The sequence below is a fragment of the Melospiza georgiana genome, chromosome 1 (genome assembly GCF_028018845.1).
Source record: "Melospiza georgiana isolate bMelGeo1 chromosome 1, bMelGeo1.pri, whole genome shotgun sequence".
Classification (NCBI taxonomy): Eukaryota; Metazoa; Chordata; class Aves; order Passeriformes; family Passerellidae; genus Melospiza; species Melospiza georgiana.
The window spans coordinates 130044933-130071534 of NC_080430.1; the positions used below are offsets into that span (position 1 = coordinate 130044933).

The window sequence follows — 26602 nt, forward strand, 5'->3', positions numbered from 1 at the left end:
AACTGAAAAGCTGAAATTCTGATCTATTACTCTTAACAACATTTTAGCACCTGTCCTTTACTTGAATGGTTAGTGAAAGCAGTTACACAAATATAACACACAGAAAAGAGGAAAAGATGAGTAATTGACATAAATCTAGAAGTTATCAAGAACCTAGTAATTGAGCCAAAAATATATAAGGAAAGTCCCTTGTCAGATGAGATTAGAAAGGCATGAAGTATTTCTGCAAGTACATTACGAGCAAGGAATTCTAACAATTACATGAGCCTTCTTATGAAATAGAAATTTTTTCAGCTGGCAGAGAGAAACACCCAGCAAGTATTGCTCTCCTGTAGTTTGGAAGGAAGTCACATGATTTACAGATATTAGGTACTATTAGGTGGCATGATCACAGTATTTCCCATTCCATCACTACCAACATTACTCTAAGGTTTGCAATGATTGGCTTATACTTTTTAATGATACAGAGTTTATGGGTTTGTACACAGTAGCTTCAAATGGGGTACACAATGAGCAAGGTGATGTGTTAGCTGTGATTTCCTAGACCCTGAAGCACTGCGGGTGTTGTGCCAATAGTTACTTACACATTGAAATTTATGTATCTCCCAAAAAGGCATGTACTTGTCAGGACGACACTAAGTGAATGACTAAAGGGAGGAATAACTTCAAAAATCATGTTGCAGAAGAGCTAAAAATGCAACTCTTAGCAGCAAGATAAAACAGGCAAGTCACAATATTAGAATGGAAGACTCCAAACTGGGAAGTGGTCACTTCAATTTTCAAGAAAGAGCAGAGGGACTGATACAATCCTTGAATTTATAACTAAGAACTGAGGAAATTTAATTGATTACAGAAGTTGTATTATTATATTAAATTTTTATTGCAACTGCCTTTGAAAATCAGGTCTGCATCTAATGATTGAACTCCAGGAAGCGCAGATAGGCACAGTCCTACCCCGGGAATATGTCACTTAAGAAAGACTCCATCAATGCAGTGTATTTTGTTTATCAAAAGAGAAACAAATTTCCTAGGTTTCCCTTGATTTAAGAGAAATAGTAACATGATCTAATGCATGGAAATAGAAACCAAATGATGAGTTGTGTTTCTTTAACAATAACCCCATTAGAATTGGAATGATTTGGAAAGACTACAATGGATTGTAATGAAAGCTGTTGCTTGCAATATGAATATTTTCTGAACAATATAAAAGCATGAGTCCATTGAGCTTCAGTATTTATGAGATTAATAAGGACAAATAAATTAATGAGTATCATCATAAATACTTTGATGGGGGCTACAGGAAACATCAATATACACCACCTTGGAAAAGCTTCTTAAAGTGCACAGAAGCCTACTACTAAATCTACTACTTAATTTATACATAAGGCATGCAATAAATACAATTAAAAACATACATATATTTAAGTAATAAACAAGATATAAAATTATATTTTCAAGTAAGATTGCGATGCCTTAAGGCTTGTTTTAAAACAAAATTAATGATAAAATTAATACTATTTGAAATGTCTGCTATGGAAAATTTTCTTGAATTAAAATATATGTTCTTGACTGCTGGCAGGTACAAAACACATTAGTAAGGATGTCAAAAGAAGAGCAAAATTTTCTAAAATCCAATAGTCTTTCACTGGAAAAAAATGGATGTCACACAAAGCAAATGTCTAAGGAGAAAAAATTAAATTACATCATTGTGTATAATATTTTATTATCAAGATGAATTCTTGAATTCAAAATAATTTCTTAAATTCAAAAATTTTGCTTCAAAAGTGAAACAATATTCACCAGTTTATGCTCAATTAATATTGCTGGTTTTTTCATGTTATTGTTGATACTGTTCTTATATATAGACAAAGTAACAAAATAGAAGGAATATTACGTTCACAAAAAATAAACTTAGTGACCATTTCTCACAGGAATATCTTGGGGGAAAAGATCTATAAGATGACCATGCTGACTGATATATTTCCAGCTGTGGAGTACCATGTGTCCATAAGCAGACTGCATTACTGCTATGCTCATTTACACTCTGCTCCTATACTAGCACGGTTTTATCTCCACCCAGACACTCACTCCCTTATATTTACTACAGACTTCCTTATCTTTCTTTGTCTCAAATCTCTGAGGATATAGATTTTTGTAGGTTTATAGCCTCCACTTGGTCTTTAGTTACTATATAAATTACATTGTAAGGAAATTATTCTTATCAACATCTGAGCTCTCACAGATAACAAAGACTAGAAGATTTCTTACACCATGACCATAAATTGCATTCCAGTTGAAAAAAAAATTTCTGAAAAATATTCAGTTGTTATTTAGAGTATTTTGATGTCAAATCTCTGAATCCAAGAACAAAACTTCCACCTTATTCTAGTCTGAGATATTACTTTCCTTGCAGATAATGGATTTTGTTGCACCTAAGAAAACTTCTCAGGGAGCAGACACTTATCAACCATTGCAAAGTGAATATTTCACCTTCTTTAAATATGCTGCATCTTGAGCCTCTTAAACTTTAAGGTAGGTTTTCCAGACTTTGAACTCAAATGTAGAGCTTTCTTAAGCTCTTCCCAGGAGGGAAAATCCCTATGGAAGAACTGAATCTAAAACTGGCTGCAGGTAATGATCTTACTCACATTTTTCACAGTTATCTCCCACATGGGTGAATCTGGTCATACTTGATTTATATTCGCTCCTCTCAGAAAAACAGAATTTTATCTAAATGAATAACTAAGTCATGAAACACAAGCCAAAAGTCACCACCAAAAGAAAGGTACTGACTCATCAAGCCATTACCCCATTGTCAAACTCATCCATTTGAAACTCTAATTGTTCCTTTATTAGTATTCTACCCAACTAATTTTCTTTGAATTTTACCCCGATCATGAGTGAACTTCGGAATTGCAACATTCCTATGAGCAGTTCCTGAAATGTTAGAAATTCATTCAATTTTTCTGATACTTATGTTCTTGCTCCAAACTGTACCTCATCTCCAATCCTGATTGAGCATCCTCAGATCTTTCTCTTTTCTCACATGTAAAATTTAATTACAGCAACCATAATAACTTAGCACAATAACCATAATGATGATAACAATAAGTCACATACTGCTGAGAAGATGACAGATTTTTTGCACTTCACTTATGATATCCACAGAGAGGCTTCTTCCTATGCCAAAACCATGGGAAAGAGCCTTGTGACTCTGAGTCCTGCCTCTTTCACTCCCCTTCATTAAACCCATCACATTGACTATCTTGACTGCACTGTTTGGAGGCCAGCTGGACATCATTTAACCACTTCCACGATATACTGTACTGGAAGATGGTCTGCTTTATTACTCTTCTCCACAACTTGTAAGTGATTATTTCTGTTAGGGTTTGAGCATCTTAGAGCTGCAGAATTGTACAAGACTACAGTGAATGCAGTAGCGGGTCAGCAAATCTATACAATAATAATCTATCAATTTATTAAGTAATTAATTATCTATTTATGGATGACAAAAATAGTAAAATATTTTTTATGCTGGGCCATTATTATTATTATTATTGTGTTGTTAGTACAATACTTTTATTTAAAATAGAGAGCTTCATGGACATTTTTCACTCAACTTATGTGTACAATTAAATGTTCAAAGAGCAGTTTAGACCAAACATCAGTATCTGGAATCTTTCTAACCTAGAAATTAATCTTCTAACAGCAAAAATAGAGAACAGAGTTTCTTTTAAATAAAAGGATATATTTGCACGATACAGCTTTGTAGTTGCCAAAGCTTGTCATCTGTAACCTATGGACAAATTGTTAATACATAACTGATAATAATAACAGCACATACTCCTTTTCTGCTCCTTAGGAAAATCTCAACTGCTACTGAGACATCAAAGCCCAACAATATAGAATTGTTTGGATTGGAAGTGACATTCAACACCATCTAGGTCCAATGCCCCTGCCATAAGCAGGGACACCTTTCATTACATCAGGTTTTTCAGAGCTCTATCCAACCTGGCCTTGAAAACTTCCAGGTATGGGGCACCTCTCTGGGCAATATATTCCAGTGCCTCACCATCCTCACATTAAATTACTTTTTTTCTAATGTCTAATCTAAACCTACTCTCCTTCAGTTTGAAGCCATTCCCCCTTTCCCTGTCACTACATGGCCTCATAAAAAGTCTCTGTCCATCCTTCTTGTAGATTTCCTTCAGCTGCTGGATGGCCTCATTTAGATCATCCTGAAGCCTTCTCTTTTCCAGACTGAACAATCCCAATTCTCTTAACCTAACCTCCTAGGAGAAGTGTTCCATCCCTCTAATCAACTTGGTGTCCCTCCTCTGGACTGGCTCCAGCAGGTCCATGTCCATCCTGTGCTGGGGACCCCAGAGCTGGTGCAGTGTTACAGGTGGGCTCTCAGCAGAGCAGAGCAGAGGGGCAGAATCCCCTCCCTCACCTGCTGCCCACAGGATCTGGATGCAGCCCAGGACAGGTTTGGCTTCCTGGGCTGTGAGTGACCATTGCTGGGACATGTCCACCTCTCACCCACCAGCACCCCCAAGCTCTTCCTTCTGGGCAGGGCTGCTCTCAGTCTGTTCATCCCCCAGCCTGGATTGATACCAAGGGTGGCCTTGATCCAGCTGCAGCACCAGCACTTGATCTTGTTAAACCTCATGACATTTCCACAGGCCCATTTCTTGAGCTTGTGCAGGTCCCTCTGGCTGGATCCTGTTCTTCATGTGTGTCAGTCAGTGTCAGCTTGATGTCAGCAGCAAACTCCCTGAGGGTGAACCCAATCCCTTCATCTATGTTATTAATACATTTTATTGCAGTCTGAGAACACATTCTAGATGAACAACTTCATTTAAATGAAAGTATTTGAATCAGTCCTGTCACTCTCATACTGCTTCTGACAACAAACCTGTTCATTAGGTTATCAAGATCAATCTCATACAAAGAATTTTTACAATTATTCCTTCATCCATCCCACCATTCCCCTGCAGTAAATAACACAGTAAACAGGAGAAAACAGAAGGAAGGTAACTTTTCAGTATCTCTAGGTACAGCCTGAACTAAACACACTACCATCTAGAGCTAAAAATTAGGAAAAAAGCTGCTGATTACACACAAATTACTAATGTCGTATATTAAACTCTAGCAGGTATCTTTAAACTTCCCTGACAACATCTTTAACTATGAGAATTTATATAAGGAGATTCCATTGGTAGCTAAAGATTCCACTGGTAGTTTAGGATTCCTTTGAGCTCTTTTGAGTAGAAAAAAGGGAGAAAGAATGATTAGAAAGTAGGGAGAAATAATTATTAAATCACTCACAATTTATCTATGTGACCTGCTGATATTCTTACAATACAACACTTCGCCCATTTGCTCAAAAAGCTGGACAATACTTCTCTTGGTATGATAATTTTTTATTCCATATCTTCTTTGAAACTGCCCGTCAGTAGAGACCTGGCATATTATGTATTATTGTATCTTCCCACAAGAACTTATCTACAACCTATTGCTTAATGTGCTTAGCAAGTAGATTTTGATATGCAGTCCATATCAACAGTTGTTTACTTACAGTTACCAAAATCTCAGTTACAGTAACCAAACTATTTTATGTAAGAGGGAGTATATAAAACAGTGTATCAAAGTAAAAAAAAAAAAATCCCAACAAATTACTTCTAATCACTTGCTACTAACCGATACAGATTCCTTTATTTTCTCCAATTTCATGGGGTCTATCTTCATGAACAGCCTGCTTTCAATATAAATTTTTTTGCTTGAAATTTTATAAGCTTTACATTCACAGGAAATGATCTGAAACAGAAACATTTACTTGTTCTTACTCTACGAGATAATGATATATTTTTACATGTGCTGCTGTAAGATTTTATTGCATATGTGCATAAATATCCATTACACATAAGAGATAAAAATACATGCAACTGTTTGTCCCACCTTCTAATAAATCATATCTTAAAATCATAAAATAGAGTCTGACTACGCTAAGGTTGCAGAGTCAAAAAGGAGAAAACAAGACAATCTTCCATCCTTGCAAGAACTTCGGTATGAGAACAATAACAACTTCTTCCTAAGTAGTTTATGAAGTGGAAGTAAAATGCAAAGTTAATCATTAACCACTCTTATATTGCAAATTAGAAGATTAAGGAATCTGAGAATTTGGCTCTTTGACCAGATTCCTGGCCCTAATGAAGCAGGTCATATCACCAGCAGAGAAAACTCTTTGTAGGTTTTGGCATTTTTGGTATATGCTTTCATTCCCTCATCTCCTGCTTCCCTTGCCTTGAGCATCCCCCACCTCCCTGGTGCTTCCAGGAATAGCGACCACTGCCTGCAGAGCTTTGCTTCGGGTCTCTCAACTCTGAGCCTTTGACTGTGGTCACCTTCTAGGATGTCCTTATTCTTTCACCAACAGGGGGACAGAAGATGCCAGGCTGCAGCTGTGCACTTCTCACTGAGCTGTTATGAGGGTTCTGAGAGAGTTTCTGTCAAGGTCAGAGTGCCTCGTGCTGCCTTCAGGTCTGGGAGTGTCCTCTGCCTCTGAGCACTCCTACTGCCCCAGAGTGCTCCACCTGATGCCTTGTCAAGGCTGACTTAGAACAGAGGCTAAATGGAGTTAAAGAATGAAGCAGGTATTTATTACAAGGCCTCAATGGATACACCTTGGGCAGTACAAGAGCCCAGCCAGGGCTACACCCAATATGAAACCAAAATGGTCACAAAATGACAACAAGTCACAAGGTCTCACACTTTTATAAGTTCCGGTCCATTAGCATATTGGAGTTAATTGTCCAATTATAGCTTCAGGTTATGAAGTCTCATCCTTCTTGTTTTTCTCCCTTCAGTCCACTGCTGTTTATTCTCTCGGGCCTGAAATTTGGATCATTTGTCCTTGGTCCCCAGCTAACGAAGGAATTGTTTTGTCCACCTATTCTGTGAAGAGAGCTTACCATCCCCTAAGATGAAGCTCAGCACTGCACACTAAAACAGTAAAGAATCTGAAAAATATAAAAGCTAAAACCTGAGGCATCACACTCAGGAACCTCATACAGTACTACCTGCTTGTTAGGTGACAAGCCATTGCAGAACTGGCAGGAATTTCTCAGAACTATTTCAGAATTATGCAAATTGATTCATAAAAATGTAGGTGTCCGTGATCTATCAACTACCTACGTACTTATCCACAGATCTCAATGACCTGCTTGATTTACAAAATGCACACATATTTACTTTTCAAAATGTATTTCAAATATTTTTTAAAAAGTAATTCTTCTTTAGGATAGTCACAAATTTTTGTTAATTATTATATCTATTTTAAAAAATGTGTACTAGTGTATGCATACATATTCTGAAAAATATCCTTGATGGATTTTTACAATAATTTACAGTCTAACATTGCATCTCTAAATGACTGAAGAGAAAACTTATCTGGAACCAGACAGTCTGGCAGTGCAGTTGGATATGTGTTCTGAAGCATTTGGTGAAGTATGCTTTTTGTTTGAGTGAATTAATTGCATAGTGTTTCAGAGCTATTAAATTAAATTTAATGCTGCCTCTACTTTATAGAATAAGCAAAAAAGGAGAAATTTCTGGAAACTATAGCGCAGGAGATAAAATGAAGTTAAAACAGAAATAAACAGAAAATGATAAGTTTAATTTTAAGCACTTATTACATTTTTCTCCTGTGGCTATTCTTTAAACACGATCAGAATCAAGGCAAACATCTTCTTAGAGAAATAACTATTTTACAAGCATTGCTTATTACTTTTAATTAATTAGTAATATTATTTTTCTTTTGGTGCGCAGAGCCTAAATTAATATTCTGTAAAAAGTGACTATATTTTATGCTGATTCTTTTTCATTTCAGTCTTTGCACCAGCTGCTGCTGACAGCCATAAGGAAAGCAAAGGTAGGCAGCACTGTAGTTATCTTTAGGTTATCATGGATGTAGAACATATTTAAAAGAAATTTAAACAAGCTGAAATAGACTCATGTAAAATGTATCTCATCGGGAGTATGATGATTTTTTATGAGTCTGAAATATCTTCTGAGAATTTTTTGTGCAAAATTATATTTGAAGTTTTCAGTTTAGAAATCAATCTCTGTAAAGTGCCGGAAATTGAATGGTGTTAAAACAGTGAAGGTGTTTGAAAAAATAACTCTGAGAGTTACTACTCTGATATGTAGTTTAGTTGAAAATAATCTGCCTCTATGGCAAGTATTACAGTATAGAGCTCTCTGTTGGAAAACCACATTAAATTGTGGTTGCAGTGATAGATTTGATCAATTTACCTTCTGTAAAGTTCCAGTGCTCTCAAAGTATACAAGGATAAACGAAAGTTGCTGCCGGCTTGGATTCCTCACAAAAAGAACATTCAAAGATTATTTTTGGATTTTAATAGATATATTTCAGTAGCCTCAGTCAGCATTTTAGTTTTCACAGGCTCAGGCTGTGGTAATACGAATTTCATTATTCTTATATTATGTATTTCATTTAACTGTTACATAATAAAATTTTAATGTTTATTCTCTAAGCAGCATCATTGCTCTTATCAACAATCATAGTAGCTAGAGAAAAGAATATGAGGGTTTTTAATAGACACTACATATCAACTACTAAGGAAAAAGATAGCATTTCTCTATCACACTATTTGAGACATGATTTCTTTTCTCTGTATGAATCCTACAATCTAAGTAGAGGCAATTGCTTTACTTAAGCAAAAATACAGAAACTATTAATGTTATAAACAAATTTATATTCATTAGCAACTTCAGTTTTCTTCAGATTTTACATTATCATTTAATATTTCCATGCATTACAATGCCAAAGTAACCTCTCAAATCCCTCTAAGAAGGATACACTGACCTCATTTAGATGACTGATTCAAAATCTGGGTGCATCTAATGGTCATATTCATATGAGATAATTAATATTTGTGTCACAGTCCTTTTCTCAGATTACTCTGAGTTTCATTATAATTGCCATTAACTGGTTAATTATCTCCAGCATGTGAAATGCTAGATGGCAACGTGAGCCAGGAGCATGAAGTGGGGATCTAGGCATCAAGGAAATTTTCAAGGAACAGTAATTGCATCCCTTGCACCCACATCCCTCTGTAAATGAGCTCCCCAAAACAATGAAGCTACTACAGCCTCCCCTTTTCAGGTCAGCCAAACACTTCAATCAATGCAGCTGCCAAAAACATGGCACGTGGCTCTGCCCTAGAACACTGATGTGTCTCCACTGATTCCACTGGAGGCCTGTGGTGCTTCCAAGCAGCATGGCAAGTCAGGTGAGACAAAAGCCTCGTTTCCTCCTGGGTACCTGATACCAGCCCTTCAAACACTGTGTTAGCTTTTGAAATATTCCTTCTAGATTTTGAACTTTTAATATAAGCTCCATTTCATGTGTTGGTAAATACACTGTCTGACTCATAAAGTTTATATAACTGAAAATTATTTTAGCAATGCAAAGGGTAAAACCTTTCTACTGAAAATTTAGAAACTGCAGATAAGTGTAGCAAGCACTAAGAATGGCTTCATAATCTCTACATTCTGTCCCTGGAATTTTTTACTACTTCTTTATATAGATATTTGATTTCAGAATTAAGTTGTGTGAAGAGAGACTAAATATACAATTAGAATTTAAACAAACACAACTGCTGATGATGTCTCAACTACTGGTATGACCAGGTGAAAGTTGCCTTTTTGGAAGAAAGAGTGTTAGATTGGTGCTAGGTCAAATTAATTTTTAACCTCATGGGAAGAAACACATATTTCATCTGCAATATTATTCTTTAGAGAATCCTCCAAGCAAATAATTTATGTTACAAAATCTTGTGTAATGGGTAACATACAAACATGATAAACACATTTTTCTGAAAACTAGGTCTTTCTTGTCAAAGGGATAATTTAGATAAAGGATAAATAAAAATAATTAATTTCCATTTCAGGTCTTTGGCTTGCCTTGCATTGGACTGAGAGACAGCACAATTAGATAAATATAATACAAGTGATGCTCACATGATGCAGAAATAAAACAGGAATAATAGCAGCAATATTTGACCTCTTATTAATGAGATTTAGTTCATGTATTTTAATTAGGCATTTATGCTTTGGAAACAATAATTCCTAGTTTATCTTAGTGAAATATAAACTTCCTGAGATAGCACTTAAATCTCAGCTGTTTTATACTATCCTGTAATGCCAGACAGTGAAAATAATCAAAAATACCTCCATTTTCTAAATTCACCTGAAAGTGAATGGCAGAAATAGAACACAGCTAGAGATGGAAAACATTTATTAGATCATCTAGTTTGTTTCCATGACAATGAAAGCTCTTTCCCCACAGTACATTTTCTAGAATTTACTCAATCTAATTTAAGGCTTATACCATTTCCTATGGGATGAATTCTATACTGTGGTAGGTTAAGAAATTTGCATGGGCATTCAGTGTAAGCCTTCCACTCTTTACACCACATTCCATGTTTGGTTTTTTTTATATCGCCTAAATAAATCTTCTTTCTTCTTGTTTAAGTAATTGCATACATATAGCTGCTGCTACTCTGTCTCTTTTAAATGCTAGCTAAACTAACCTGGACATATTTCCACCTCTCTTTACAATTCTCTCCTGAATTTTTTTACCTTATGCTTTTTCTGAAGCCCAGATTTGCTAAAAATGCATGTCCAGAATTATGCACAGTGATCCAAATATCAGGGTCTCAGAGACGTCTTGGACAGCATATTACCCCTTATAGCTAACAATTAGAAATACTATGCAAAACCAAAGACAGTCTTCAAATCTTTTTATTTAGTTGATAACCTACCAGTCATGGTCAGCCCCAGCAGGCGTCTGTGGACTTTTTGTGGAAAACATTAAATTGCCATGCTAAAAATTATGTTTATCTAAAGTTCACTGTTGTTTCTAAAATATTTTCCATATTATCTCAGGCTTAGTTTCTACGTGATATACAATAAACATATGTTCATCTTTAAGAATTCAGATACAAAGTTCCTTTTTCCAACTAGTTCTGTAGAAGCCAAAATTTTCATCAACATATAGAAAGACAGTTTACAGAAAAATATAAGGCTACTTGGGAGAGGTACTGATTTTATGGCAAAATGTATACCTACTTTGTTGAATTATATTTCCTGAGGACAGCAATACTTAGGTACATTGAGGAACCTGATCAAGTGGAAAGTCTCCCTGCCTATGGCAGGAGAGTTGGAACTGGATGATCTTTATGGTCCCTTCCAATCCAAGCCATTCTATCATTCTGTAACAATAAATATTGAATCCTCTTTTATCAAATAAATTATTTCTGAATATAAAAATTAAAATAAAACTAACCTCCAGGGTGAAAAAAAAAATCTTAATTGACTAATCAAGGTCCATAATGATTCAGGGAAAGCAGCCTTGGCCAGTGACATTTTTTCAGTTAGCAGATCGTATATTTAGAAAGAAATTGGGAAAATTTATCCTAATACCTTATTCCTTTTACTGTTTGTACAGAGTTTAAAATACAAAGAGACCCAGTTTATATATAGCTATAATATTATTTTACAGGATTAAAGATGAGATTTCAAAATACTCAGATAAATTTAACTTTCCTGAGAGAATGTTAGGAATACCTGAGAATGTTTTCCTTCATACAGGTAACAAAGTTAAATATTCTCCTTCAAAGGAAAAAAAAAATTACATTACCTATGGAACCATAATTAATTCATGATAATTTATGGATACCTGCATTAATGTAGTGTCATTACTGGCTAAATATTCAAACAGCCTTATTTATTATACATGATTATATAGCACAAATAAAATGCAGCAGCCCTGCAGCAGAAAGTAGAGCTAATCAGCACACAGTGCATCACAGATAGAAAATATAATCATGTGAAATGAAGACTATGCTTTCACTGCAGAGTTAATACAGACTTCTGCTGTGATACTGCCATTATTCTCCATCACAGCAGCTCTCAGAATCCCCTTTTTCCCGTTTAGTAATGCTTCTAAATTGGACTTCACAATAAGTTTAAAGTACAGCAAAGTCTAGGTCTATATGCTAAGGCCCTTACTATGTTTCTTTTTTCTGTAGATGTATATAGGTATATAAACATAAAATCAGATTCATGCTGGCATTAGTCAATTTGCCATAAGTATAAAGTGCATTCAGATTGATGATTGTAGCATTGATGATTTCTTTATTTAGTAGATCTAGTTCCGTCTTTGCTAAAGTATGCTCCAAAATAACACCATATTAAGTAATTAAAAGAAAATAAAATTTTCTTCCTAGATCTGCTCAGTATATAGACTAATCCAGTACAGCACTGAAAAAAAAAATTGAAATTAATTTATTAGGCTGAGAACATGTTACCTTCTCTTGGTTTTGGTTATATAACTTAAATTAGTGCATTCTCTTCTGGTAAGTTAAAAGATCTACCAATGGCCATTAGTGCAAAATCATTTCAAAATTTTAAAGAAAGGTAAGTTATTAGGTCATGGTATGAGCAAAGAAAGACACTGGACTTTTAGTTCAGTGCTTTTATGTAATAAATTCAGATTCAACCCCATATAAAGTAATAAGGAGAGAAATTAGTTTCTGTAATATCTTATTTAGGTACATGGAGATAACGAAATATTCCACTCTATTGCCATAGTTTAAGTTCTGCATTGCACAAGGGATACATGACATAGGATTTAATGAGATATTCTATTATTGTGAACCTTTTTGTCACCAAAGCAGGAGAAGAAAATAATACAGAGAGGCAAGAGACAGAAATAACTGCAACTCAGTGAATACAAAAAATTCTGTTTCCTATCTTACCCCTGCCCTGTTGCACTCCTTACATTGCAGTCTACTTTTTCTACACATTTTCATTTGAGTTAACATCACGTTCTGGAGACAAAACCATATCACATAAATACCACATCACTCCATATTTGGAATTGCTATAATGAAACTCCCGGAATTCAAGTAAAGCTGATGTCCTGCCAAAGATGTATTAAAAGAAATGTAATTCTTCCCTTTAGTTAGCTCATCTCACTTCAGCTGAAAGAGCAGTAGATTTGAGATTAGTTCTCAACCTGATCTGAGCTCTGGTTTCAATATCCACTTGTTCCAATCAAGGTGAATATATGCATCAGACTTCTTTCTGTATGCCAAAAGTGCAGGTCAGATATCACCCGTATGTGATCAAAACTAAATACAACTAATGGATTTTGCATCATTTCCATGAAAAAAGTGATTTTTGAGACAGCATTTAGACACCAGTGATTATTCTAAAACCTTCCCAAATAAAGGTAAGTAGGAAATGGGTTTATTTCTATATTCAGCCATGAACTCCAAGATACAGACATACTCATAGTGGATTACATCAGAAGACCAAAATCCAATAAAAATCCCTTTGCATTAGTTACATGGAAGTAATAATAAAATCCACAAAAATGTAGATTTGCAGTTTTTCAGTTTTTTGACCAGCATACTGTCAAGAGGCCGTGCAAAATTCTGTGCAGAATTAATAACAAATAAATAATTATTAATTAATAATTAAAAATAAGTTTTTGTCTGTGCTTAACAGGAGAACAGGGTCTTTTTGTACACTACTGCAGAGACTATACTCTTGTGAGCATAGTCTCTGAGTATCTTGTATGGTTACACAATTTTTTAGTGCCTCCATTACACTCTATATTTTATATTACAATGTTTATAATATTAATATGTGTTTCATATATTACATGTGATATAATAAACTTTACATCATGTTATTATTATCTTTCAGGAATATGATTTAGTGGTAGACTTGCCAGTTCTGGGTTAACAGTTGCAATTGATGACCTTAAAGGTCTTTTCCAACCTAAAGTATTCTATGACTCCACAATTTTAACATGCTTACTGTACATCCTCACAACTGCTACAAATTTCTTTGTGAATTGCTTTTTTTGTATATGAATAATGTTCAATATTTGAATTTAAAAGTTCTGAAAGACCTATCTCAAGAAAAAAAATCTCACTGTATTGAGGATACATCAGCCATGTAGCTGGCAGTACCAAAGGAAACAATCTGGTTAGTAATGTGAAATAATGTGCAGCTGCTAAGACTAAGGGTGCAAATGAAGGGCAAGGCACAAAATCCAGTATCTCTAAGGTACTTAAGTTATTCTGCCACATGTTCTAATGCCTAGAGATGTACCTAAATTCCAAAAGAAAAGGGAAATTTTAATTTGTACTTTCATTTGTGTATACTCACGAATTCATGATCATAAGACCTCTATAAATATTTAAAAATTAAAATTCATAGATGCACACGAGGCATTAAATAAGACATATATTCCTAAGGCATTAAATAAGACATATATTCCTGGGAACTCCAGCTGTGAAGTTCACATGATTTTCCTGGCACTACAAAGGAGATGTTGACAGTGGCAAGTGTAGAAATCAGACCTCTGTACTTGCCAGGTTCTTTGACTGAACAACACTATACTTTCTACTCATGCTTTATTAAAAAAAAAGATTTGAATTATGATTTCAGGTAGTCCTTATACATTCTGATTATGCTTTGTCTTACAAATTAGCAACTTCAAGATGAAATATTTCTGTTAAGCACAAGCAAGCTTTTGTGGACATAAATAATTTGAATTATTCAGTTTTTTATATCGTAAGCCTTCCTGCATTTTAAAATATTTTCTGTCCTCCCTGACACTTTTCAAAAACTTGCAAATTATGACAGGTAGATGAAGCATGTCTTACTGGAAGAGTTTTTACAAACAGGGCACTTAGAAGATTTTACTGTAGGTTATTTGAATAATGCTTGAACTGTATTAGAGCCACTGTGATACAGAAGAGCAATAAAAAATGAGTTTTCTCTAAAACACTCATTGTTCTGGTAATTTTGTAGCAGAACAATGCCACCATTAGCAGGGAAAAAATGAAGGTCCTTAAGTGAATGAAAGACTGACTGCCCCTGGGGTCCTCAACTCCACACAAAATGCACTTGTTCTGAGTGCAATCTGAACACACAGGAGCAACAACCTAAAACATAATATTAGGAAAATCAAGAAACATGAAGAGAAACATCATTGTATAGAAGAGAAGAGGGTAACAGGGGAGGAGAGATTTTAAACATCCTGTTTCAGGCAAAGATTTTAATGTTATTTTAATTTAGTTTGTATATCTATACTTGAAAACATATTTTGTAAGATAAAAATAGTCAATATTCCTGAAATTTTGAGGTTCCATCTTTTACTAATGTTTTATTCATCATCTCCTTTGGTCACTTTAAAACTATTTTTAATGTCTTATATGGAGAAAAAAATACTAAAATTTGCAAAGAAATATTCTTATTTCATTATTCTACCATTTATTTATTACTGACACGATGTGTTGTCTATGACATGTAATACATGCCAAAAGGTCTTATATTTGGTGCACGGTAGTCAAACCATAGACTAAACTTTTTGATTTAGAGCATTTCTCTTTGACTATATGTTCTCTTTTAAAGGTTAATAATGAAAACTATCTTAAAGGAATTATAATTGCATTACTTGCTTGTCAACTTAGTTTTGTATACCTTTAGCAATCAAAGTTTATTATTCCTATTATGATATATGTGACTACTACTTTCTAAAGCACAAGGGTTTAAAACTTATTTATTCAAAATGCTGATGAAGTTTCATGACAAAAAATTGACTTGAATACCAGATGTGAATTTGGAAGTATATCTTAATCATAAAGGTGACTCAAATATTGCAGCAAGGATAAAGTGTATTAATCAAGACATATTTTCATTTGTACAAATACAGACACCGTGCAAATTCCCTCTGACTTGCAATATATCCAGCTCAATTCTTATTATAAAGCAAAGTTAAGGTTTCAGCATTTCAATCTCAAATCTCTTTCAAACTCAGGCAACTTTGGAACAAGTTTCTCCAACACATAACATTTTTATTTCATTTCTCAATCTCATATTCTTCCTTCTCAGGTTCAGAACCCAAAAAGCAGCTTTCAGAAGGCTGACTTTGCCTCCCTATCACTAAGCAGATGCTGAAGTGAAGCCAAGGACTTGAAATACCTCCAGCTTATGCTTCAAACCTTTTATCTCAGGGTAAAGTTAAAATTATGCCATTACCTCCAAACTTATCTCAGATTTCACAATTCTTCAGGGGTCAATATCATATTCATTGATTCCTTTCTCAGAACCCTGTAAATCATTTGGGGCTCAATACCAATCTTTCTTGAACCACTTTGAAACACAGTGTTTCACACAGTTCTATGAGTAAACCTTCATTCTGCCTTTATAGTGGAAAATTCAGAGTATATTCCTGAGAAATATAAAGGGATGATGGGTCCATAAATAGTGACTGACAGTCCCATCACACCTGACAGGAAAGGAGCTGAGTAACTGCAGTACTCCTCCCTTCCATTCTCCCCAGCTTAGCCAGACCTACACAGCCAAACATCCCAATGTTATTTGTGCTATTCTGTCCATCTGTGCTTTCTATCCAGAAAGAAATAATGAAGAAATGTCCAAACTCACACCAGCAGAAATGGTCCTCTTTCCACTGCTTCAGTAAATAAGTAACTGTGGTAGGAACAGCAGCAAAACTTCTCAATTAAGGAACAAAGGGAAGACATAGCTTTTTTTTCTGGTAAGGAAAGTTTTGCTTTTCAAAGCCCCACATTTCTACCATGCAGGATAATTACTGCTCCTGACCTGCTAAAGGGATAGTGCCATTAGTAGGCACATCTTACCATAAATGTGCATGTGTTTACTAACCCAAAATGGAAAAAGCTAAAAGGATAAAGGAGTGTAAAGAAGGTGAGGGCTACACGAGTGCTGTTAACCATTATTTTGTGCAGTTTTGGACCCAAGAATATAAGAAAGATTAAGCTCTTAGCATCCAAAGGAGGGAAACAAAGACAGTGAAGGGCCTTGAGGGGAAGCCATAGATATGAGGAGTGGCTGATGTCACTTAGTCTGTTCAAGAAGAGACTGAGGGGAGACCTCATTGCAGTTAAACTTCCTCATGAGAGGAAGAGGAGGGGCAGGCACTGATCCCTGCTCTGTGGTCCCAGTGACAGGATCTGAGGGAATGGACTGGAGTTGTGTCAGAGGAGGTTCAGGTTGGATATCACAGAAAGGTTTTCCCCAGGGGGTGGTGGGGCACTGGAACAGCTCCCCAGAGACGTGGTCAGAGCATCAGCCAGCTTTCAAGGAGTGTTTGGACAACGCTCTCAGACACGTGGTGTGGTTGTGACTCCTGGGGATGGAGCTGTGAATTGGAATTTTATGATCCTTGTGGGTCCCCTCCAACTCAGAATATTCTATGATTTTTTAACATACTTGGTAACACACAAAGAAGGATTGGTGAAGATTCTCACTAGAAGCTTTTGACTGTATAGTTGGGGAAAATGAAATATTTATGCATATGACACTGACCAGTTACAGGAAACAGTCTGAGACATTGACACCAATACAAAAAACTAACTCCCAGCTGAGGCAGGATTTAGTTAGCACTCATGCCAGTTTTATCAGAGTGACAGCACCCTGAAGAAGAGTAAAATGGATACATAGGGCTACTTATTGTTGTAGTTCTGCAGCTCTGCCCTGCTCTGCCATAGTCTTGACTCCTGAGTGGATAATAGGATGCACCTATTAAGCACTCAAGGGTCAAGACTAGCAACCTTGATTTCTGGATGTTGGAACATGCAGTTCCCATAAAATACTGGGCTCTTGTCATTGAACAAATCTCTTAAATGCTTCAACTATAAAATATCATAGTCATTTTTAATATCATGCTCTCTGCCTTTTCTTTTTCCAAAAAAAGAAGATAATACCCACATCTTACTGGGCTGTTCTGAGAAATGACAGGAATCATCTGAGTTATTCAAGAATAGAAAGAGATATTTTGTTTTTTTACATGTTCTCTTCAAAAAGTTGTACTTGGTAACTCAGCTATTCCTTAGATTTCTGTTGCTCTCACCCAGGTGAGGAAAAAAAATCAAGTTTTAAAGCATATTTAATCATTTCTAAATTTAGGATTATTTAAATTTCTGAATTTAACATACTAGCTGAATTGAGACAAATTATCCACCTCTGATCCATCCTCTTTTTTCTTCCTGGTGGGAGGTTAGGATCATATGCCAGCTAGGATTTTATTGCCATCATCAGATAACAGCAGTTGATGCACAATGAGAATAGAGAGAAACCTGTTATGGCTGCAAATATCCACAGCTCTGTGAGATGCACGGAGGAAGCATATGTCACCTTATTAAATCTGTAGCAACTGAGGTGGAAGTAACAGAAGGTATCTCTCCCCAGAGCTGGAAGAGATGGGAAAAGAAATGGCTCTGTAAGGAAATCTCTTACTTTTCTCTCTCTGAAAATATCTGTAACAGAATGTTACAGGGATGGTTATTCCTAGAAATAGGGACTTAAAAACAAACCCAAAACCCAACAGCCACCTAGATGGGATGGAATACACAACTTCCTGTGAGAAAGAAATAGCTCTGAGGCAAGCTAGTACGTTCAGCTGCTTCCTCCAAAGAAAACAGAAACATGACAAGATGAGAAATATCATACTACTTGTCCCACTCTGTCCCAAAGAAGCCAATCAAGGGCCAAAGGACTGATGAAGTTAGATACACTTGCTCGCAGCACAAAGAGGACATAAGAGTCCTGGGTGAGGAATGTTTGGCAAAGATGCAGAGAAGACCAAATACACAGCTGTATGAGTTTCTCTCTGCCTTTTATACACAACTTGCTGTCCCAGCTGCCAGTCTTCCCTTTGTGTTTAGAGAAATTCACATACATATAGATGTATATGCACATAGGGATTCACCTGAATATGGCTTATTTCTCTAATTTTAGGAAGAAAATAAGATAGAGGGCTGTTTGACATGGACAAGTTTCCTACAGTAATACAGAGATCTAGAACAGGAATCAGCTTAATTTTGGAATTCTGTTTGTGTCTGAGGCAAGACACAGACAGTTAAGAACAAGAGGAGGAAATAGCTTTGCTATGTCTTTAATACATTACATGGAAAAATTACATGGTAGGAATACAAATAAATGTATTTACGAACACTGTGTATGTTTTACTTGAGAAAGCACATCAACTACAAATTTGAGGAATATACTTAAAGCACGATTCTATTAATCTAGTATGGGGGTAAAAAGGAGCAGACGTGAAAATCCCAGCAAACTAAAATTTTAAAGGTAGCTATAGACAAGCCAGTTTTGAAAAGGGAGGAGAGGCAATTTCAATCACAGTATTGCACCACAGAATATGGACAATATACTGTCAGCTCTAACACCATTATCATGGTTTTCTTCTTGGCTCATAGAATAGTAATATTTGAAAATGCAACATTCTCTCAGAGTATTAGAAAACCTCTTGCTATGTTGAACCAATATAGTCAGGAAAAAAAAAAACCTCAAATCTATTCTACAGAAATAGTCTGACAATTTTTTTTCCCAATAGGAAAGGGAAAATTATCTTTTTCCTTCAATGTCAAAGTAATAATTGTCAACACCAGAAAAAATAACAATTGCCTGTGACAGTAATTCTGACATCATTTGATGGCTTCATTATGAAAATGGACCTTTGGTAAATAGCTACTATATATATTGGTTAGATATATTGGAGGAAACAAAACAGAAAATTAAGTAACGAAAAGAAATCATATGTTTCTGCTAAAATGATACTTTCAGTGGAAATGTCTAGTTTTGCCAAGGAACTAATTTATTTTGTCATTTTATTCATCTTTTAAAAATCAATATATATATGTAAAAGATGCTTACCAAGGCATTTCAAAAGTGAAAACTCTTAAGAGTCTTCAAAAACACTGGGGTTTAATTTAATGAAAGAAAATACAATTTGTTTTTTTAAGCTAGGTGTTTCTAATTTCAAAATGAGACAATTCCTAAGTCTCTATTGTACACAGAATTTGGTGAACAATCTTTGTACTGGTTCTAGGCTCAATATATTAGTTATCTTATGCCCCTGTGTGGCCAAGCTAGACAGTAAACTGACTTTCACAGAACTGTAAAAAAATCCTAACAATATATCATCTGAGAAACCAAGTTTAGGTAAATTGACCGCTTTCCATTTGATGAGAAAAGCTTCTAATAGAAACTGCAATTGCAAAATTGGATTGATAGTCCTCTGTACATTTTGTACCAAGTTGAGTCACAAAAGATGCTTGCCATTATGCAGTAATGTGTTAATCTCAATACTGCCCAAAGCAATTGTGACTTCTCAAAGCATGTTGCTACAAATAGAGCATCCAACAGCACAGTATTTGTACACTAAACACAAAATGAAGAATGGAAATCTGAAAATCCAGCTTAGTAATTTACTAAAGGTTTAAAATATATTTTAAAACTTTATTTCATTGTTTTTTGTCACTGAAAGTAATCAGAAAAATTTTAGACTGCACAAAAAGCAAACCTCCTTTAGATGCTGCTGTAAAATTTGGATGTAATGCAAGTACATACTGTGTTTTCATAAAAGGTCTCTTGATTTCTTTTCTGGACACATGATGAATTTATTCCATAAACTAGTTATTTGCCAAATGCTCAAAATACAAAACAATTCTTATGGTTTCCCAACATAAGGCCATTCTAATAATTTTTCTATAAAAAATAACTTATTACCCAGGAAATAGCACCCCAACCCCCAGCACAATTTTGAGGTGAAATGATAGCTCTTGCTGCTTCATCTGGCTGGAGTTGGTAAGGTCAGACAGAGCTGTGCAGGAGCAAGAGGGAGGCCCAGCAAACCAGCTTTCTCTTTCACACTCACAATAGCATCTTACAGCAAAGTGCTGCCCTGCAGCTGGCAGAGGAGAACTCAGCAGCAATATTCCTCCATTAGAGGCTGCTGGGAGGGGACAACAAAACCCATTTAAGTACTAAAATCAATCTAACTCACAAGGACCTTAATATCATTTGGGCCCTCTCACATCAGCTACTGCAAAGCCAGAACTATGCAAATAAAAAGCCAACTCAAAGTTTTTATGGGAAATCATAAAAAACAGTTTAATGTATGTTTCTGTCAATGGTTAGCATAGCTAGAGAAAGCAAAGCCTAAGATCCCCATCTTTCCCTCAAGAAAATCTCAGTATATCTTAACTTTCTGAAGAACTGAAGAACAAGAACTCCAAGAAAAAATTATGTGAAACTTCAGAGGAATGTCTATTCAATTAAAATTATCCATATACTACCTCCTCTCCTATGAGTTTGTTTTACACTCCATTATCTACTGTACAATTTGTATGCATGAAGCTGTTTTCTTGACATTATTACTTTGTGGCAGTAGCAGTTAATCACTCTGTGTGTAATGTCAGCCGTCATCTTTCTGGACTCTGACTTGTACTTTTCAGATGTAAAAACAGAAAAAACCTTATTCAAAAGAGAAAGGATCATCAAAGGACCAAATATATAACTTTGAAGACTAAAGAGATAGAGCACACTATACCTCATCAAAGCAGACTCTGACATGCTGGAGGTACACCACAGTTATGAAGCATTAACTCTTAATGCATTAACAATTAGTTTTTAGCAAGTGCCTTACATTTATTGTGCAAAGCTTTAAATGAAAAATCTATCTAAATTATATACTAAATTCATTTAATTAAAAAAATATAAAACAGATTTTTTTAAATCAGTAAGACAATCAAAGGACTACCCTCTGTAATAAATGCCAGTGAGATTTTTTTAGTGACTAATAGATGACTTCTTCAACAACCTTTTATCAAGATCAGATTTAAAATACAAATAGTTCTTTGGAAGAGGGAATCTTTTTACTCAAAACCTTAAAATACTTTCACATAACTTTATTATCAGAAAACAGAGAAACATGGATTAGTCTCTCACAATTACTGCTGCATATTGTTTAAAAATTGCACAATGTTTTCTTGAGGCCAAAAGCATTGATACCTAGAAAAACACAACATTGCTCCTTATAAATACAGGAATATTCTCATCCTAAGCAAAACAGCCCATACTAGGTAGGAGGCTCAGTTTCCTAAGAATCCTTTCTTGTTTGCCAGTCTTCTAGAATAAATATACTCCTAATCTAAGGCACAGCAAATGAATAAAATAACTCTGTCTTTTTATCTGATACTATATGCAGCTTTTGCCCAGGTCTCACAAGCAAAATAAACAGCAAAAACCACCATGTACATGTAACTTTAAAAAAAAAATTCAAAAAGCATGCACCTTGATCTACAAAAAGCATGTACTCTGATCTGCAAAAGCAGATCCAGGGAATCAGGACTGGGATGGTGGCTGATTAGAACAGTTGCTAAGGGCTTTGCTGGTTGCTGCAGGCCTGAAACTATGCACTTGGAAATATGCAGTTTTACAATCCCGGCTGATAATACGTAAATTATTGCTCCATTTTGTAGAGCTTCAAATATTTCACAGTGTACCAAAGGGATATAAGAAAAATCTCATTGAATACAGATTTCATATATACCTAAAAATACCTTAATTCATATCTGTGATTATGATTGCTAAAACTACCTACATAATTTTACATACCTAATTAGCAATTCATAACCAAGATAACAAAACTTGAGAACAGTAACATAAAATAAATATCAACAGATTTTAAAAGGAAATATCAGCAGTAAGGGAGAGAATCCTTACAACAAAATTATGGGAAATAAAATTATAACCATCTTCTGAATTATCAAGTGCAAATATCCCTGTAGTTAAGAAATTATATCCCATTTAAAAGAGATTTCTCCCACAGAGGCAGAGAAGAAGATTAAAATGCTGGATACAGTCTCTGCCTATTACTTCCACCCTTTTTCCAGAATGTTTCCATCAGAGCACTATCTTTATAAAAAACTACAGGGTTCTTTTGCTTCCTGACCTGCACTTCCACTCTCTTAGATAAAATTATTAATATTTTTATGTTTAATATTTAATAGCAGTATGAAAAAGTTCAAAACATCAGCACTATAATATGTTTACTTAATAATGACACAGAAATGTGGCATTATTAATTCATTTTAACCCCCCAAAAGTCCTAAGAAACCTATTCAAAAATTCTCACACCAATAAACAACTTCACCCTATCATTTCTAATTCCCACAAAACAACAGCTATTCACAAAAGGATACCCTACAGGGCTGACTGACCTGCTGCAAAGCATCCACTAATCAGCTATAATTTGACCAGTTAAAAACATTATTGAAAAGCATTACATACAGGATCTAAATCTTTTAAAAATAAGGAACTGCTTTCTATTTTGCAAAAGGTATGCAGGACTACTAATTTGCATCTTCCAATAAATTATGCATGGTTAAACAGACACATCTCTGAGCATTTAATCTTTTCACTGCCATATCCACATAGAAATCATTTTCTCTGACAAATTTGTTTATGAATATTTAATATGCTTTAAGGATTACAGCTAATAATGCTAGCTTCTAATGGCAGCTAATGTACTTGAAAGATACATAACCATCTTAAATATTTTATTCTATCTTTGCTAGCTTTATTTCTGCAGATTGAGTTCTCATGTAAATCCTTACATAAAACATAAAAACACTAACAGACTCACTGCTACCATGAAAATATTAATATCTAGGAGTGTAGTTATAAAAGTACCCCACTGAAAAGCATGCAGACAGATTGCCATCAGCATAAAAGGAGAAATGATAAAGCAAAAATATTTCATTTCTACTTACCTAGTGTTGTTCAACGTTTGTCCAAAAAGATCATTTTGTAAAATATTTGGAGGGGATGAGAAAACCCCATGAAAATGAGATAAAACAGAATTGCAGACCTGGCGCAGTGTTTCAAATTGCATTTTCTCCCTTTCTTTCCCTTCTATTTTTCTTCACCACCTGTCTTAAAAGTCATCTATTTTGTACACACCATCAAATACAAATATGCCAATCAAGTTCCATATTTCTCCTGATCTCTGTAAAAACTGTGTCTAAATGAGCAGGGGCTGATAGTTAATTGTACAGTCATTATTCTTCTAATTCAGTCGTAGAAGATTTAGTACCCGAGCAGCTTTCTCCTGACTGTAGCAAGAATTCTAAACAGCAGTAAGCTTTTTGGGCATTCCCAGCTGAAGTGTGAAGCTGAGCTGCTTTCATGTACTCTACTCATATTTCTCTAAGCCTATTAAAAACACGCAGTGAATAGATGCTGTCGTCAGGAGTTTCAGCACATCTGGCTGCCAGCAATAAAATCTCAGAAGTAAAAAAAAGGAGGACAAGGCATCCTCACACTGTTACTACTATCTAAAAGGAGGAGGATTTCTGCATCTTCCCCTCCTCCTTCCCTCCCCTGTAAAAATGACTAATATCCGTGACCATGTATGTAGAATTCTTAATTTTTTCATAATGTAATGGCAATTCTAAAGGACCGAAAGACCACTTTAAAAAAAATCTGCACATAATAAACAACATGTAGCACTGAGACTGTAACAATAGATCTTTTGTCTCATATCTGAAAAGCTATACTGTATCTGAGATAACAGGATTTTAGTGCAAACATTTAAATGTAGTATCAATTCACGACTGAAGCAAACAGTATACATTCTATACCTAACCACTCTGTCAGGGATTGTACATACAGCATCGAGGCGATGATTTGCCATGCAAACTTGAACAATTACTAAAAGGAATGGCTGCATTATATATAAGCACTGCATTGCAAAATGAAATGTCTTCAGTATCTTTTAAAAGTTTATTGCACTGAATCAGCCATGACAGAGCCGAGAAAAATCAATCACTTCTTCGGGTGCTCCAAACCCATCTGCTTCCAGGAAAACCCACTATTTTAGGAGCCTGTGTACTGGTACACAGAAGTATCAGATATCAAAGAGCAAGAAGCAGAATCAGTCATCTAACAGAACAGAGTGAGCTTTTGCAACACAGTATGCACTGTGAATACCATGAAACGTACAGAAAATAAGTATCCCTGACTAAAAACCATTTTTTCTTTTCCTTAATGCTTGTGCCAGAGGATGATGTTACATAACAATACAGAAAATAGTTTATCATTGTCAAATCAAAAAATAACAATTAAAAATATTTTCTTTATAATACCTCATTTTTTATCCACAGCTTTTAACATCTTAGCACTAATTACAAAATCTCCAAGTAAACAAACATAAAATGAGGTCTATTATTAAACCTCTTCCACTGAAAGCAATTTGAATCTCAGATGATATGGGAAAAAGCATCTTTCCAGCTAATTCAAGTGTGTTGATGTGCTCAGGAGGAAGAAGCCATCCAGGCTTCTTTGGCCAGAATGATGGCAGCTAAAACACAGATTTTATAAGAAAAAAAAAAAAAAAAAGAAATGGGAACAAATTAATCTCCTGGGCCCTGTAAAAGGGATATACTTGTGACTCCCACCTTCCACCCAGGTTAAATATTTTTTTACAAATCATGAAAATATCTGCTAATAAATCTGTTTGCAAAACTCATGTGAAACCCTACAAAGTACTACCCAAAATAGTTTTAATACCTATTTTTCTGTCCATAGCATACTGTGCATTATGAAAGCATTTGTATTTGAGCAATGTATTACAATTTAAGATAAAAGTAATAGGCTCTATGTCTGCCAAAGCTGGTAACTTTTGAGATCCTAAAGTAGGAACCAATGGATATTTGTGGCTATCTTACTATAATAAAATGAAAAAGTAATATTTGGTAACCACCTTACTTATATTACAGAGAATTCATGTTTGTAATGCAAGAAAATTTGCCTTTAGATTCATTCCACCAAAAAACCCAAATTTTCTAATCTGCTCCAAGAAACAGTCGTCTTGTCACAAAAGTTCAAGTCATTCCAATCAGTATAATAAGTTCAGAAGCAATGTTGGCCACAGAGTAGGTACAAGACCAGTATTTATCATATATTTCAAGCACATTATCCTTTTGCTGCATGCCTTAAAAATGGGAATCACAGTCAAAATGCTCTTGTAGTTGCAACAAAATGCTGAACATTTGACATCCATCTTTCTACATCTTTATTCTCAGATATTTAAAATGGAAGTTAGGGCATACACTCTTTTTTTTTTCCTCTTTCTTATTTTTTTTAAGATTTGTCCTAAAACTACAGAGAAAAGAAACATATATAAAACTTCAAGTTTTCAAGTTTTATTTTGGAGTAAGGAATAAAGAGTACCCTGCAGATGCTCATGCATGTAAAATGTTTCATAGAGAAGTAAAGAATACTTTTAAAGGCAAATACTTCATAGTTGCTGCTAGCAGAAAATTCAGCTATAAAGAAATGGCGTTTGTGCAAATGCATATGTTTTTGGTCATCTAGAATACTAGAGTACTACTGATTTAAAATACTATTTTTTATTTCAAAAAAAAAGAATGGAACCGAATAAAATAGAATCGCCTTTCTCTCCTGACCCTTCTAACGCACTCCAAGAGACCCTTTAGCCAATAAGCAATTGTTTCCTGTATTTATTATGTGGCCTGGAGTAGTATAGTGACCCTACTATGTGGACTTCTACTAACATCTCTTTTAGGCACTTCCACCTTTTCCAAAATGTCATCATTCATCTGGGAAGAGTCAAGGAAGTAAGGAG

At 35.0% G+C, this 26602-nt stretch overlaps 1 protein-coding gene across 50 annotated transcripts in view; it reads right to left on the minus strand.

Moving 5' to 3' along the window:
* Nucleotides 1-26602, minus strand: part of RIMS2 (regulating synaptic membrane exocytosis 2) — a 443516-nt gene that overhangs the window by 285521 nt on the left and 131393 nt on the right. For 7 of the 50 annotated variants that reach the window (XM_058037364.1, XM_058037357.1, XM_058037417.1 and 4 more), the window contains exon 1: nucleotides 23727-24272. The exons of the other annotated variants lie outside the window; for them this stretch is intronic. In XM_058037364.1, coding sequence (XP_057893347.1) covers nucleotides 23727-23848 — 122 coding nt within the window. In that variant the 5' untranslated portion in view covers nucleotides 23849-24272. Of the gene's footprint in view, nucleotides 1-23726; nucleotides 24273-26602 lie in introns of those variants that run through there. 50 annotated transcript variants of the gene reach the window in all.